Genomic DNA, 16,392 nt, shown 5'->3' with positions numbered 1-16,392 from the left:
CCCATAAGGTTAACAGCTGATTTCTCAGCAGAAACTCTACAGGTCAGAAGGGAGTGCCATGATATACTTAAAGTGATGAAAGGGAAGAACTTACAACCAAGATTACTCAACCCAGCAAGGATCTCATTCAGATTCGACAGAGAAATCAAAATCTTTACAGACAAGCAAAAGCTAAGAGAATTCAGCACCACCAAACCAGCTCTACAACAAATGCTAAAGGAACTTCTCTAAGTGCGAAACACAAGAAAAGAAAAGGACCTACAAAAACACACCCAAAACAATTAAGAAAATGGTCATAGGAACATATATATGGATAATTACCTTAAACATGAATGGATTAAATGCTCCAACCAAAAGACACAGGCTTGCTGAGTGGATACAAAAACAAGACCCATATATATGCTGTCTACAAGAGACCCACTTCAGACCTCGGGACACATACAGACTGAAAGTGAGGGGATGGGAAAAGATACTCCATGCAAATGGAAATCAAAAGAAAGTTGGAGTAGCAATACACATATCAGATAAAATAGACTTTAAAATAAAGAATGTTACAGGAGACAAGGAAGAACACTACATAATGATCAAGGGATCAATCCAAGAAGAAGATATAACAATTATAAATATATATGCACCCAACATGGGAGCACCTCAATATATAAGGCAACTGCTAACAGCTATAAAAGAGGAAATCGACTGTAACACAATAATAGTGGGGCACTTTAACACCTCACTTACACCAATGGACAGATCATCCAAAATGAAAATAAATAAGGAAACAGAAGTTTTAAATGACACAATAGACGGAATAGATTTAATTGATATTTATAGGACATTCCATCCAAAAACAGCAGATTACACTTTCTTCTCAAGTGTGCACGGAACATTCTCCAGGATAGATCACATCTTGGGTCACAAATCAAGACTCAGTAAATTTAAGAAAATTGAAATCATATCTAGCATCTTTTCTGAACACAACGCTATGAGATTAGAAATGAATTACAGGGGAAAAAACATAAAAAACACAAACACATGGAGGCTAAACACTGCGTGACTAAATAACCAAGAGGTCACTGAAGAAATCAAAGAGGAAATCAAAAAATACCTAGAGACAAATGACAATGAAAACACGACAAACCAAAACCTATGGGAGTCAGCAAAAGCTGTTCTAAGAGGGAAGTTTATAGCTATACAAGCTTACCTCAAGAAACAAGAAAAATCTCAAATAAATAATCTAACCTTACATGGAAAGGAACTAGAGAAAGAAGAACAAACAAAACCCAAAGTTAGCAGAAGGAAAGAAATCATAAAGATCAGAGCAGAAATAAATGAAATAGAAACAAAGAAAACAATAGCAAAGATCAATAAAACTAAAATCTGGTTCGTTGAGAAGATAAAAAAAATTGATAAACCATTAGCCAGACTCATCAAGAAAAAGAGGGAGAGGACTCAAATCAATAAAATTAGAAGCGAAAAAGAAGTTACAACAGACACCGCAGAAATACAAAGCATCCTAAGAGACTACTACAAGCAACTCTATATCAATAAAATGGACAACTTGGAAGAAATGGACAAATTCTTAGAAAGGTTTAACCTTCCAAGACCGAACCAGGAAGAAATAGAAAATATGAACAGACCAATCACAATTAATGAAATTGAAACTGTGATTAAAAATCTTCCAACAAACAAAAGTCCAGGACCAGATGGCTTCACAGGTGAATTCTATCAAACATTTAGAGAAAAGCTAACACCCATCCTTCTCAAACTCTTCCAAAATGTTGCAGAGGAAGGAACACTCTCAAGCTCATTCTATGACACAACCGTCACCCTGTTACCAAAACCAGACAAGGATACTACAAAAAAAGAAAATTACAGACCAATATCACTGATGAATATAGATGCAAAAATCCTCAACAAAATACTAGCAAACAGAATCCAACAACACATTAAAAGGATCATACACCATGATCAAGCGCAATTTCTCCCAGGGATGCAAGGATTCTTCAATATTCGCAAATCAATCAATGTGATACACCATATTAACAAATTGAAGAATAAAAACCATATGATCATCTCAATAGATGCAGAAAAAAGCTTTTGGGGGCTTCCCTGGTGGCGAGGTGGTTAAGAATCCACCTACCAATGCAGGGGACCACGGGTTCAAGCCCTGGTCTGGGAAGATCCCACATGCCGTGGAGCAACTAAGCCTGTGTGTCACAACTACTGAAGCCTGCGCACCTAGAGCCTGTGCTCCGCAACAAGAGAAGCCACCACAATGGAAAGCCCTCACACCGCAACAAAGAGTAGCCCCCGCTTGCCACAACTAGAGAAAGCCTGCACACAGCAACGGAAGACTCAACGCAGCCAATAAATAAATAAATAAATAAATAAAATCTATTAAAAAACAAGTTTTTGACAAAATTCAACACCCATTTATGATAAAAACTCTCCAGAAAGTGGGCATAGAGGGAACCTACCTCAACATAATAAAGGCCATATATGACAAACCAACAGCAAACATCATTCTCAAAGGTGAAAAACTGAAAGCATTTCCTCTAAGATCAGAAACAAGACAAGGATGTTCACTCTCACCGCTTTATTCAACATAGTTTTGGAAGTCCTAGCCTCGGCAATCAGAGAAGAAAAAGAAATGAAAAGAATACAAATTGGAAAAGAAGAAGTAAAACAGTCACTGTTTGCAGCTGACATGATACTATAAACAGAGACTCCTAAAGATGCCACCAGAAAATTAATAATTAAAAAAGAAGCACATGAAAAGCTGCTCAACATCACTAATTATTAGAGAACTGCAAATCGAAACTACAATGAGGTATCACCTCACACCAGTTAGAATGGGCTTCATAAGAAATTCTACAAACAACAAATACTGGAGAGGGTGTGGAGAAAAGGCAACCCTCTTGCACTGTTGGTGGGAATGTAAATTGATACAGCCACTATGGAGAACAGTATCGAAGTTCTTCCAAAAGTAAAAATAGAACTACCATACGATCCAGCAATCCCACTACTGGGCATATACCCTGAGAAAACCATAATCCAAAAAGAGTCATGTACCACAATGTTCATTGCAGTTCTATTTACAATAGCCAGGACATGGAAGCAACCTGAGTGTCCATCAACAGATGAATGGATAAAGAAGTTGTGGCACATATATACAATGGAATATTACTCAGCCATAAAAAGAAACGAAATTGAGTTATTTGTAGTGAGGTGGATGGACCTAGAGCCCGTCATACAGAGTGAACTAAGTCAGAAAAGAGAAAATTAAATACCGTATGCTAACATATATATGTGGAATCTTAAAAAAAAAAAATGGTTCTGAAGAACGTAGGGGCAGGACAGGAATAAAGACGCAGACGTAGAGAATGGACTTGAGGACACGGGGAAGGGGAAGGGTAAGCTGGGACAAAGTGAGAGAGTGGCATGGACATATATACACTATCAAATTTAAAATAGATAGCTAGTGTGAAGCAGCCACATGGCCCAGGGAGATCAGCTCGGTGCTCTGTGACCACCTAGAGGGGTGGGATAAGGAGGGTGGGAGGGAGACACAAGAGGAAGGAGATATGGGGATATATGTGTATATATAGCTGATTCACTTTGTTATGAAGCAGAAACTAACACACCATTGTAAAGCAGTTATACTCCAATAACGATGAATAAAAATAAAAAAGAACTTACATTGCTAGCATCAGAAGAAAGTGAAAAAAATGATCGTTACAGTTGAGCAGGCATTCCCATCTTGGAAGAGGTCTGGTTAATGTGTAATGCAGATGCACACTACACATTAGAGAGGAAGGGAGGAGCCCCAAACAGATACAGAGAGAGAATTTTATGTTTAAATTTTCTTGTCCTGCCTTAAAATATAAATTTTATCATATGGGAAGATGCAAGAATCTGGGTTCATTAAAATTCTTCCTGGGGTATACATCTAACTATCTAAGAAGGCTTCTTGCCCTAAATCCCAAGAATTTGTGATTATGTTAGGTTACATGGCAAAGAGGAATTAAGGTTGCAGATAAAATTAAGGTTGCTAATCACCTGACCTTAAAATAAGGAGATTATCCTGGATTATCCAGATGGGCCCAATGTAATCACAAGGACGCTTAAAAGTAAGAGGAAGGGGCTTCCCTGGTGGCGCAGTGGTTGAGAATCTGCCTGCTAATGCAGGGGACACGGGTTCGAGCCCTGGTCTGGGAAGATCCCACATGCCGTGGAACACTGGGCCCGTGAGCCACAACTGCTGAGCCTGCGCATCTGGAGCCTGTGCCCCGCAACGGGAGGGGCCGCGACAGTGAGAGGCCCGCGCACCGCGATGAAGAGTGGCCCCCGCTTGCCGCAACTAGAGAAAGCCCTCGCACGAAACGAAGACCCAACACAGCTAAAAATAAAAAAAAAATTTTAAAATTTAAAAAAGTAAGAGGAAGGCAGGAAAAAGTCAGACAGATGGCAGCACAAGAAGGATTCAGCCCGTCATTGCTGCCTTTGGAGCTGGAGGGAGAGTAGTCATGAGCCAAGGCATGCAGACAGCCTCTAGACGCTGAAAAGGCAATTCTCCCCTAGAGTCTGGTTCTTTTCACATTTTTAACATGACTATTAGAAAATGTTCAATTATGTGTGTGGCTTCCATTACATTTTTACTAGACAGTGCTGTTCTGGACCCATTCTAATTTGTAAATCTGGAATTAATCATACTTTGTACAGCCTCACTCATCCTCAGGCCTGATGCGATAATGCATTTCTTCCTTCCTTGACTGCTGTTGTCTATCCTGTGCCTGATTTTTAGGCTAGGTTGGCCCTCCCATAAACCATGCAATGACAGGCCCAGAAAGCCTAAACATGGGCAATAATACCGCTTCAAGGCAATTGTGCCCAGCTTACTCAGATTCTCTTACTCTACCTATAGTGCCGTCTCACAATTCTGGCAACTCTGTTTTATCAGTTTCACTTGGTATTATTCTCTAAGAATCCATAAAAGAAAAAAAAAAAAGCACTAAAAAAAGATATGCTCATTTGCTAGTTAAATTATTACACTTCGGTTCCTCTTCCAGAGCTTTGTTTAAACTTTTTAGTTTACAATCAAAAAATATTATTAAAAATAGGTGTGCATATTCTTTTAAAGTTTTTATGCACGAGCAGATAAAACTATTGGAAGCGAAATCTCTAAAACGTTAACAGTGTTTTCCCTGAGTAAACACATAAACAAGTGATTTTCTTTTTTTTTTTTAACAGTTTTATGATTTTTCTGAAATGTATACAATATACATATATTGCTTTTATATTCAAAGGGAGGGGGGAAAAATACTTCAATTTATAATCAAACAGCCAAGACTGATAAGACACATGAAGCAGAGTCTGTTTCCTGTATTAATGAACAGAGAGAAAGAGTGGACTTCCTGAGTTTTGCTCACCCAAGAACCAAATGAAACAAGCCAAGCTGTTGTCTGATTCTCTTTAAGCATCTTTAGGAGATCCATCTGCAAAGACTCCTAGTGGGACGAGAAGGAGACAGCCCAGGATTTCTGATGATGGAAATACAGATTCAATAAACAGAGAAGGTGAGAGAGAATTTCCTGAGTAAGTCTGGCTGCATCAAGAAGCAGATGAAGTCACAGACCTCAGAACACCATGTGCCTTCCCCTTTAAGCACCAGTCAACCCACCCCTGACACACATGACAAGACCCCCGAAAAATGGGGTATTTGAGAAAAAATAGCAGAGTCCCCAAAGACACCTAAGGACCAAGATGGTTTCTTACTCTGTCCCAAACCTCCCTTGTTTTGGTGTCTCTCCATTCTGGCAAGGTGCTGCAGTGAGTCTATCACCACTGGGTGTGTCTGAGCGATCAAAGCGTTAAGTGGAAGACAGGAGACAGCAGCATATGGTGTCCTCACTGAGTAGGTGCCTCCCCCATGTCCATGTTCACAGCTGCATCCCAAAAGCCCTTCCCTATTAATGAGAAAATCAGGGAAGGTATCAGAAATGCCAATGACTCTACGCCAGCCCCATCACCAGCCACCCTCAAACTGCATTAGCCAACAGAGGGTAAGGGAAACAGTAACAGTTTTTTAGTCACACAGACCTTGGTTCTTCAATCTGCTCTATCTCTTACAGAAGTGAGACTTTGGGCATGTTATTTGTTTCAGAATCTGTAAAGTTGTGGTCAAAGTACCTAAAGTGGGAAGGAGACCAGACAGGACCACTCTCCTAAGAGGTAGCTTTGCACATTCCAGAATGCTTCCTAGTTATAGGAAGTACATCTACTAGGTGAGGGGGACCTCCTCAGGGTCCCTTTGACCTCTCCCTCACTTTCCCTCAGGGGGGTTCTCTATGGAATCCAGTAATGGATTAAAATTCCCCCTAATATTCCATTTCATCAGGAAAAAGAAGGGGGCCTCAATTTACGGTAGTCACTCTCCTGATCTTCTGCATCTCTCTCCAAAACACGCATACATACACACACACACACACACACACACACACACACACACACACACACACACACACACACACACACACACACACACCCCTCCCTCTGCCAAGCCTTGCTCATGAAAATCCTTATCATATCCTTGCATCTTAGCAGGGTTCTCTTATGTTTGAAAAACACAGGTCACCCAAGGAAAATTTTCAGGGGACCTAGAAAGAATCCTGGGGTCTAAAAGAAGAGCGGATAAAATAAATCCATTTGCAGAAGGAAAAGTTAGGTTAGACTTTGTAAGACCTATTTAAAATAAAACTAATTCAAGAAGTACTATCTCCCTTTTTAAGTAAAATTGTTCTTCCTTTCTTGCTTTCCATTCTACTATATAGTGTCCTTTCCCAACAAATTTTTCCCCAAATAGGTTTATGACTCACCTGGGAAGATAGTGTGTAACTCCAGGGAATTCCCAGTAAGAGGCAGGCAGCAAGGCTTAACCCCAGTTAAAAAATAGCTAGGGGTGACTTCAGCTTTAATCCAATTCTTTCATTTTTCAAGAGAAGATGAAATACATAGAGGGGAACAATTTCATGATAAAGAATCTAAATTCCAGCTCCTGAATCCAAGACAAGAGAACAAAGGAGCTGATCAAGAGACAGGTAAAAGAACCAGAGGTCAAAGCAAGCAGAGATCATGATACTATAATCACAAATATCTATATATAAGTCCATGCAGATATGAGAACACAGAAGGGAGAGCTTAACTCTGAGGAAGTGACAGGGGTGATGTTTGGGCCAAGTAGTGGAAGCTGAGTGAATAACAGTGGTAAGGGGATGTGGGGAGGAGATATTGACAGAGGGAGATCCATGGCTGACCAATTTCTTAGCTCAAACAAACTGACACCTAGAATCTGTGGTTCAAATGGGACCCCCACTTTTTTTCACCTGGTAAACTATCCAACATCTGCAAAGCATTTGCAATTATCCTTCTCAATGGCCTAAGAAAGTATTTTCTCTCTTCAGAACTTTCTTTGATGTTTCTGTCAGGTTTCCTTCTCCCTGAAAGATGGTAGAAAATAGGTGTTCTCAGTATGGAGGTTCCTTAAAAAACTAAAAATAGAACTACCATATGACCCAGCAATCCCACTACTGGGCATATACCCTGAGAAAACCATAATTCAAAAAGAATCATGGGTGGGAACATATGTATATGTATAACTGATTCACTTTGTTATAAAGCAGAAACTAACACACCATTGTAAAGCAATTATACTTCAATAAAGATGTTTAAAAAAAAAAAAAAAAAAAGAATCATGGGGCTTCCCTAGTGGCACAGTGGTTAAGAATCCACCTGCCAATGCAGGGGACATGGGTTCGAGCCCTGGCCCAGAAAGATCCCACATGCTGCGGAGCAACTAAGCCGGCATGCCACAACTACTGAGCCTGTGCTCTAGAGCCCGTGAGCCACAACTACTGAGCCCACATGCCACAACTACTAAAGCCCGCACGCCTAGAGCCTGTGCTCCGCAACAAAAGAAGCCACTGCAATGAGAAGTCTGCGCCCCGGAATGAAGAGTTACCCCCGTTCACCACAACCAGAGAAAGCCCGCGCACAGCAACAAAGACCCAACGCAGCCAAAAATAAAAATAAATTAATTGATTTAAAAAAAAAAGAGTCATGTATCACAATGTTCATTGCAGCACTATTTACAATAGCCAGGACATGGAAGCAACCTAAGTGTCCACTGACAGATGAATGGATAAAGAAGTTGTGGCACATATATACAATGGAATATTACTCAGCCATAAAAAGAAACGAAATGGAGTTATTTGTAGTGAGGTGGATGGACCTAGAGTCTGTCATACAGAGTGAAGTAAGTCAGAAAGAGAAAAATAAATACACATATATATGGAATCTAAAAAAAAGAAAAGTGGTTCTGAAGAACCTAGGGGCAGGACAGGAATAAAGACACAGACGTAGAGAATGGACTTGAGGACACGGGGAGGGGGAAGGGTAAGCTGGGACGAAGTGAGAGAGTGGCATGGACATATATACACTACCAAATGTAAAATGGATGGCTAGTGGGAAGCAGCCGCATAGCACAGGGAGGTCAGCTCAGTGCTTTGTGACCACCTAGAGGGGTGGGATAGGGAGGGTGGGAGGGAGATGCAAGAGGACGGGGATATGGGGATATATGTATACATATAGCTGATTCACTTTGTTATACAATAGCAGCTAACACAACAATGTAAAGCAACTATACTCCAATAAAGATGTTAAAAAAAAAAAAATAGGTGTTCTCTGACACACAATGAGATCTGAGACTCAAATGAAAACAGTCCCTGTTATTACACGTAGAGGTTTCTCCAGTGCTCAATGAGGGTGGAATGTAGCCAAACTTTTTCTCAAACTCAGTATATTTATAGGCTTTTTCACTAAAGAGAACTCTAGTGCTGTATGAAATGAAAGCTCTAAAGGAAGCTTTGCCACACTGGACACACACACACATATATATATATATATATATATATATATATATACACACAGGATTTCTCCTCAAGTATATTCTGTAAGGATGGCATGCCAACTGAAGCTTTTCCCAAACTCGCTTGTATACAAATCCATTCCCCTGGGACTGCTTCTTTGGGACAAGAACATCTTAGGGGAAATCACTGACACATTTTTCTTGGTGGTACCTTCTTTATCTTTCACTGCCTTCCTGTTGCTGAACTTTTTCCAGTTTGGATGCTGTGCAGCACTTATTGACCTTTCTTGTAATGTTTCAGTATGCTCGGATACCCTGGAAATATTCTGCATCTAGACCTGAGAAAAAAATAAAGAATAACATGCCTTATATTAGTTATTAGGAGACTCCAACATTTTTCTTCTGAAGAATTCAAAACAAAGGAAGAAAACCAAAATGATGTTTGGTCCACTTTCAACTGTTAAGTTCCAACTCTTTTTTTCTTTGTTTTTTAAAAAGAATTTATTCAGGTAGGAAGAAAGATCAACTGAGGTGGGCCTTTTAGAGTGGTTAATTGTTTTAAGTGAGCAGTTTTCTTCTGAGGAAATTAGGCACCATTTTAAACTGCACTGATTTATCTTTAAGAAGAATATGGGGCTTCCCTGGTGGCCCCGTGGTTAAGAATCCGCCTGCCAATGCAGGGGACACAGGTTTGATCCCTGGTTCGGGAAGATCCCGCATGCTGCAGAGCAACTAAGCCCGTGCAACACAACTAATGAGCCTATGCTCTGGAGCCCATGAGCCATAACTACTGAGCCCAAGCGCCACAACTACTGAAGCCCGCATGCCTAGAGCCCGTGTTCCACAACAAGAGAAGCCACTGCAGTGAGAAGCCCGTGCACCGCAACAGAGAGTAGACTCCGCTCACCGCAACTAGAGAAAGCCCACATGCAGCAACGAAGATCCAACTCAGCCAAAAATAAATAAATAAATAAATAAATAAAATTTATTTAAAAAAAAAAGAAGAAGAATATGTACAGTAAGTTTTCCAGCATCATAAGGGAGTAGAACAGTGATGTAATGTGTTTGCATTATCTTGGAGGAATAGTTGGGGCCGTGAGACCCAACTCCCTTCATTGTCAACCCTTATTAACCACATTCTTTTACTTGCTTTATTGCATATGTCATGCTTTGAAGGACATTATAAGAAGATTCTGGAAGTTCTACAACCAAAAGTTTTTTAAAAGCTAGGCTGAAGTGAGACTTTAATATGAGATATTAACCCATTCTCTAAAGTGGATCTACCAGAGCATCAACCAAATGACAACTTTTAGACCTGAAATCTCTTTCTCTCATGGTTTTTTGAAATAAAAGTAATGACTAAGTTAAAGTTTCCCTACCATGAATCAAAATAAAAACTACCTTAAAGTTTAAGATGTCAATTTAATTAACCATATTCAAATTTGGTTGTTTTTGTGGGTTTTAAACTGGAAGTGTATAAAAGCAAGTAAATGGTTTGAAAGTTTACTCTTTCCCAGTCTTATTTTGCTTGACAAAACCTACACATCATTCCTACTGCCACCACCTGACCCTAATTAGACACATACTATCCACTTTTAACTCTCAAATGGAGCAAGATTGAGTGCAATATAACCTACTGACACATTAATATTCTCTCTCTCTCCCTCTCCCTCCCTCCCTCTCACCCTCCCTCCCTCCCTCCCTCTCTCTCTCTCTCTCTCTCTCTCAGATACACACAATCACCCATCACTCACTCAGGTCAGGCCTACTGCTCTTATAACCAAGAGTCAGCATCTTGAACCTGTATGAACAAGAGAGGGAGAGAGAACATAAAGAAATCTACAGGGGGGCTTCCCTGGTGGCACAGTGGTTAAGAATACGCCTGACAATGCAGGGGACACGGGTTTGAGCCCTGGTCTGGGAAGATTCCACATGCCGCAGAGCAACTAAGCCCGTGCGTCACAACGACTAAGCCTGCGCTCTAGAGCCCGCGAGCCACAATTACTGAGCCTGCGTGCTACAACTACTGAAGCCCGTGTACCTAGAGCCCATGCTCCACAACAAGAGAAGCCACCACAATGAGAAGCCCGCGCACTGCAACAAAGAGTAGCCCCCGCTCACCACAACTAGAGAAAGCCCACACACAGCAATGAAGACCCAACACAGCCAAAAATAAAAATAAATAAAATAATTTATAAAAAAGAAAAGAAAGAAAGAAATCTACAGGGATTTCCCTGGTGGTCCAGTGGTAAAGAATCCGCCTTACAATGCAGGGGACACGGGTTCGATCCCTGGTCAGGGAACTAAGACTCCACGTGCCACAACTACTGAACTCGCGCACCTCAACCAGAGAGCCTGCATGCTGCAAACTACAGAGCCCATGTGCTCTGGAACCTGCACGCCACAACTACAGAGCCCGGTGCTCTGGAGCCTGCACGCCACAACTAGAGAAAGAAAACTGACCACCACAAGTAGCAAGAAGCTTGCATGCCACAACAAAAGATCCTGCGTGCTGCAACTAAGACCCAACACAGCCAAAAATAAATTAAATAAATAAATAAATAATTTAAATAAATAAATAAATAAATAAATAGCTATTGGATAAAAGATAAATTGAAAAAAAGAAATCTACAAAGAGACAACCAAGTTGAATTCATTGAGCATGGTACCAGAAGCTGGGGATACAAAGGTGAGTACCATTAGATCATTGTACTGAAGAGGAAACAGGCTCAAAGAGTCATGTGACTGGCCCAAAGACATACGGCCAACAAGGAGCAGAGCTGGAATTCAAACCTGGGTCTGACTGACTCCAAGGCCCGTACTCTTAAACACCATGCAGACAGCCCTTCACATGACCACCTTCAAAGGACCTACAATCTAGTAGGTAGAAAGAGATTAATGAGTACTGCCATGTGTTTTGTTTTGAGAAAAGGAGTGGGACATAGGAAAGGAAACTCATCCATCCTGGGCAGGAGAGGAGAACTGTTAAAGCTTCTTGGAAGATGTGTTCCTCTAGCTGAGTTGTGAAAGACCACTGTAGTAAGGCAAGGATTAAGGGAAAGGGCATTCGATGCAAAGAGAACAACACAGAGAAAAACAAAATAGTAATATAGTCAGGGAACTGCAAATTTTGTATTTCTGAATCATCAAGTCAGGAAGACCACAAAGGAAGATAAAGCTGTTGAGGTAAACAGGAGTCAGATTAGGGGAGGGGAGAAGGGGGTGCCTGGAATGCCAAGTAAGGAGTTGCCAATTGAAGGGCTTAAAATGGGAGACGTGGTAAGATCTGTGGTTGGTGACAGCCACTCTGGTGGTGGTGAACTGGATGCCCTAGAAGGGGAGTGAGACTGGCAGCCAGGAGGCCAGACAGAAGTAAAGCAATAACAACTTTTGTGTGCTCTTTGACTAGGCGGGCTCATCCTTCTACACAAGGACATGGTGGGAAGTGGTCCCAGAAATAACAGAGCAGCACAGAGGCCAGTTCAGAAGTATGCCAAATGGGACAAATGATACTACATCCCAAATACACCACAGTTGACCTTGGCTCTTCAGACTTATGACCTTTGGCTTAGCTACAATTTAAGGAAAGATCCTAAGATTATTCTCTAGTTTTTCTAGACTGCAGATTGTTCAAAGTTAAGGACTATTATCTTATTCGTCTCTGTAGATCCCACACTATTCACTATACACACAGTGGCTTACACATAATAAGTGCTCTGTAAATGTTTTTTTAAAAATCCTTTCATCCTACAATTGAGTGCTTTCTATACACCATGTTCTAGGGACTAAGGAAACAGATTAGGACCATACTCTCATGGAGCTTATTTTCTAGTTTGGGAAATAGACAATAAGCAAGTAAACAAATATATAATATTTTCAAGAAGTGATACTACTTAACACAGGGATAGAGTAATAAAGGCTCTATTTTATTATAGATAAGGTAATCAGAGAAGGCCTCTCTGATGAAATGAATATCTGAGTAAAGCCCTGAACAAGTTACCTGAAAAAGAGTATTCCAGGCAGAGGGAGTGTGCATGGCATGTTTATGAAACAGCAATAAAGCCAGGGTAGCTAGAGTAGAGTGACCATAAGGAAGAGGGTAGGAGGTGAGATTAGAGAGGTAACTGGGGATCAGATCATGCAGGGACTTGGAGGGGAATTATTTTAAGCATAATAGAAGATGAAATTTCACTTCTTTATGGTGCGTCCCATTCTCAAGGAATGCAAATGAAGTAGTATTAGTCATAAACAAACCTAGAGGTAAATCTACTGTCCAAAGGCATTGCAAAGCACTCTTCTTTTTTTTTTTCTTTTTGTGGCTGCATTGGGTCTTCGTTGCTGTGCGCGGGCTTTCTTTAGTTGCAACGAGCAGGGGCTACACTTCTTTGCCGTGCACAGGCTTCTCATTGCTGTGGCTTCTCCTGTTGCAGAGCATGGGCTCTAGGCGTGCAGGCTCATAGTTGCTGCACGCGAGCTCAGTAGTTGTGGCATGAGAGCCCTGTAGTTGCGGCACACAGGCCCTAGAGCACACGGGCTTCAGTAGTTGCAGTGCATGGGCTCAGTAGTTGTGGCACACGGGCTCTAGGGTGCACAGGCTTCAGTAGTTGTGGCGAGCATTCTTTAAATAAGCTGGTTATTAGATTATCTATTATTTGGAAATCTATCCACCACCACCCCCTATTGCATTGCCTCCAATAAGACAATTTAGAATAGACTAGGGGAATAAAAAAAGATTTCTGAATTTACGGTTCAAAAATACCTTTTGAAAGGTAATATTTCTGTTCTAGCCGAGTCAATCCATTAAGGCATGCTTAAAAAAAAAAAAAAAAAATTCTAAGGCTTTTCTTCCCCAGTCATGCAGGGTTCTACTTCTTATCACACGTCAATGGGTCCCTCCTGACCACTGTCTCCATGAGATTAACTTTTCAAACCTCAGATTCCTCCCATCGCTCAATAGGCAGCAGAATTAAGTCAATTTGGGCTGCATGACATTCCATGATTCTGGAGCATTCGGCATAAAAGATCTGCAAGTGATTCTAGTCCAAGCAGTGTGTATAAATGCTGAGAGATTGCCCTGGAATGAGATGACGATTAATAGACATTTCTCACACAAGGATGACGGCCAAGCATGGAGCAGTCCGTGTTACTAAATCCCCTATGAGCATGGCTTTCCCTGCAACACCTTCTGGTGTCAAAGTGACAAAACAGCAAGATACAAAAGAAATGGCTTGGGTCAGAACAAGGGGAGAGGGAGCTTGGGAGTGGAAAGAAGAACATGGAACAGAGGGAGATATGAAGAGGCAAAGTACTTTGGAATGAGCTGAGGGAAGGATGAGAATGAGCAGAGGAACACACAGGAAGGTAGGACAGAGATTGATGCCATCCTGCACTGTTGCTTACCTGCATGTCTGTGTCCTCCTGGACTGGACCCCCAGTATCTAGGTGGTTTCCGGCTAGTGCGTCCCCAGCACGGAGCCCCCAGAGCCCTGCTCACAGCCAGCACTAAACTGTTTGTGGAGATACAAGAAGAAAAGGATTGCTCTCTTCCCCCACTTTCACCATATATTTTTCTGACTTCTATAAAACCTAGTTCTGCGAATTCTTTTTTTTCTACCCAGTTTCTTTCATTTCCCCCTCTCTGTCCTATAAGTCAGCTCAAGTGTGCACCCTCTGTTCTATAACCAAAATGTGAGGCCAGAGACAAACTGACAGGACCAAAGAGGGACCACCTACGACAAAGGTTGCCCAACAGACTTAAGAAGAGAGACTACACAGAGGTGGAATCAGAAAAGAGGCAATTGCAATATCAGAAGAGAAACAAAAAAGAAGTGAGCTGCAAGGCTGCTGAAGTGGAAAGCTCAGATCTTCCTGTGCCTACAAACATTTGCTGTGACAGCCTTTTCTTGAGGCCATTGGCATGCCTCATGGGCTAAGAGCAGTGTTAAGATGGACTCTGTCTAGGACAGAGACAAGAAAAGGTACTCACAGGAGAAAGAAGGATGCAGGAGGATTCCAGGGCCTGGGTGTGAGGAAGATAGCCGAGACAAGGAACTTAAGACCAGTCGGAGCCAGCTTGGAATTGTAAAAGGGATCTGCATGTGATGGGAGCTTATAAAGGGGGAAGCCTCAAGTATGGGACAAACTGAAGGCCCCTGAAGGCAGACAGAGCGAGGTCTCACCCAAAAGAAATAGCAGAACAAAGCCACACCCACGCAGCTACTCCACACCCGATTCCCCTGTGCAAGCAGCTTCCCTGCACCCACTGGACTCCAAGATTTCTCTCTAGAAGACTGGACTCTGGTGCCCGGAACTACAACACCCATAGTGCCCCACGCGCAGGCCGAGTGACTCACCCTCTTCTGATCCCCACTAGCCAATGGGCTTCGCCAATTTCTTCTGCCCCCGGAAAAGCCGCGAGAGAAGAGGGCGCTTCCGACCCCGTGTTGTCTTTGGCCCTCGGGGAATCCAAAGGCGCAGTGCTTACGGCCAGACCGACCGTAAGGCAGCGGTCCTAGGTGTAAGGAAGGGGTCGTCCATAGCATGGGTTCTGCTAACCGAACGTGGGCTGCTTAGGCTGACGGATAGCGCCAACCCTCTCCTTTCAGTTTCCTTCCTCACCTCTTCCGGGGTTGGCCTAGGACCTGCGGCACATGCGCACTGTCCCACCGGTTCCGGGGCTGGCCTTGTTCCGGAAGCACGTACTCACTTCTTTACCTTCGCCGCGGCGAGCCTCGGACTTGCACCACGTGCACACCTAGAGGAAGACCTGACACTCAATCTGGTTGTTTCCGTTGCTGTGCTCAGGGCATTGTAGTTTGGGTAATGCTGTCCTTTTTTTCATTTTCTTTCTCCTGTTTAACATCGGGAAGCAGCAATGAAGTGTTATTAAAAGATCCCTAAAAAAAAAAAAAAAGATCCCTAAAGCTGGAGTTGAAATTTGCACTTTGTAACAAATCAAATGTGGGGTATTGGGCAAGTCATTTAATCTTCCGTTAGGAACTACTGGTCTGTGAAACCTGGATGACACTTGAGGCTCAGCCTGCCTCTTCGCGCTGCTGGGAGGGCTGTTTACAAACTGTTGGTGCCCACAGCCCTCCAGGTCCCCGTAGGACAGCCAAGCTGCCTCTTAAGCGCAGTGCCCCAGAGAACCAAATGATCGAGCTGAGCATTGGTCCAGCATCGTCGAATGAAGTGAAAGAAAGGAAGTGGAAATGGGACAGCATTTTGGGGGTCAGCTGGAAGGAGAAGTGGGGAAAGAGAAGTTTTGTTGGGTTTTCCCCTCTACCAGCAATTCCTGATAATTCTCTACCTGAATATCCTCCCATCTGACCCCTTTTCTCCATCCCTACTGTCATTCACAGATCAAGATCATCTCTTGCTTAAATGATTTCTCCATCTCCAGTTCCCACCCCACCATTTGTTGGTTTATTCTAAAGTGCAAATGTGGTCATTAAAATGTGTCATGACTT

General features: G+C 42.2%; 1 protein-coding gene across 11 annotated transcripts in view; it reads right to left on the bottom strand.

Moving 5' to 3' along the window:
* The window catches only part of CD1D (CD1d molecule), a 40,624-nt gene extending 25,044 nt beyond the window's left edge, over positions 1 to 15,580 (bottom strand). For 2 of the 11 annotated variants that reach the window (XM_068541085.1, XM_068541082.1), the window contains exons 1-3: positions 9,135 to 9,206; positions 7,383 to 7,496; positions 6,876 to 7,054 (exon numbers count right to left, since the gene is read on the bottom strand). Coding sequence is in view for 7 of the 11 variants with exons in the window: in XM_068541074.1 (XP_068397175.1) it covers positions 9,135 to 9,255 (121 nt within the window). In the remaining 4 variants the exon portion in view is untranslated. Of the gene's footprint in view, positions 1 to 5,429; positions 5,753 to 5,775; positions 5,967 to 6,875; positions 7,055 to 7,382; positions 7,497 to 9,134; positions 9,262 to 13,854; positions 13,998 to 14,323; positions 14,431 to 15,102; positions 15,185 to 15,276 lie in introns of those variants that run through there. The other 9 variants (XM_068541078.1, XM_068541074.1, XM_068541075.1 and 6 more) reach the window with 9 other exon arrangements.
* Between the last annotated feature and the right edge of the window lie 812 nt (positions 15,581 to 16,392).

This window comes from Eschrichtius robustus, chromosome 3 (assembly GCF_028021215.1).
Source record: "Eschrichtius robustus isolate mEscRob2 chromosome 3, mEscRob2.pri, whole genome shotgun sequence".
NCBI classification, from domain to species: domain Eukaryota; kingdom Metazoa; phylum Chordata; class Mammalia; order Artiodactyla; family Eschrichtiidae; genus Eschrichtius; species Eschrichtius robustus.
Note: the sequence above shows the minus strand (reverse complement) of the source record. Positions and strands in the feature narration are given on the sequence as shown.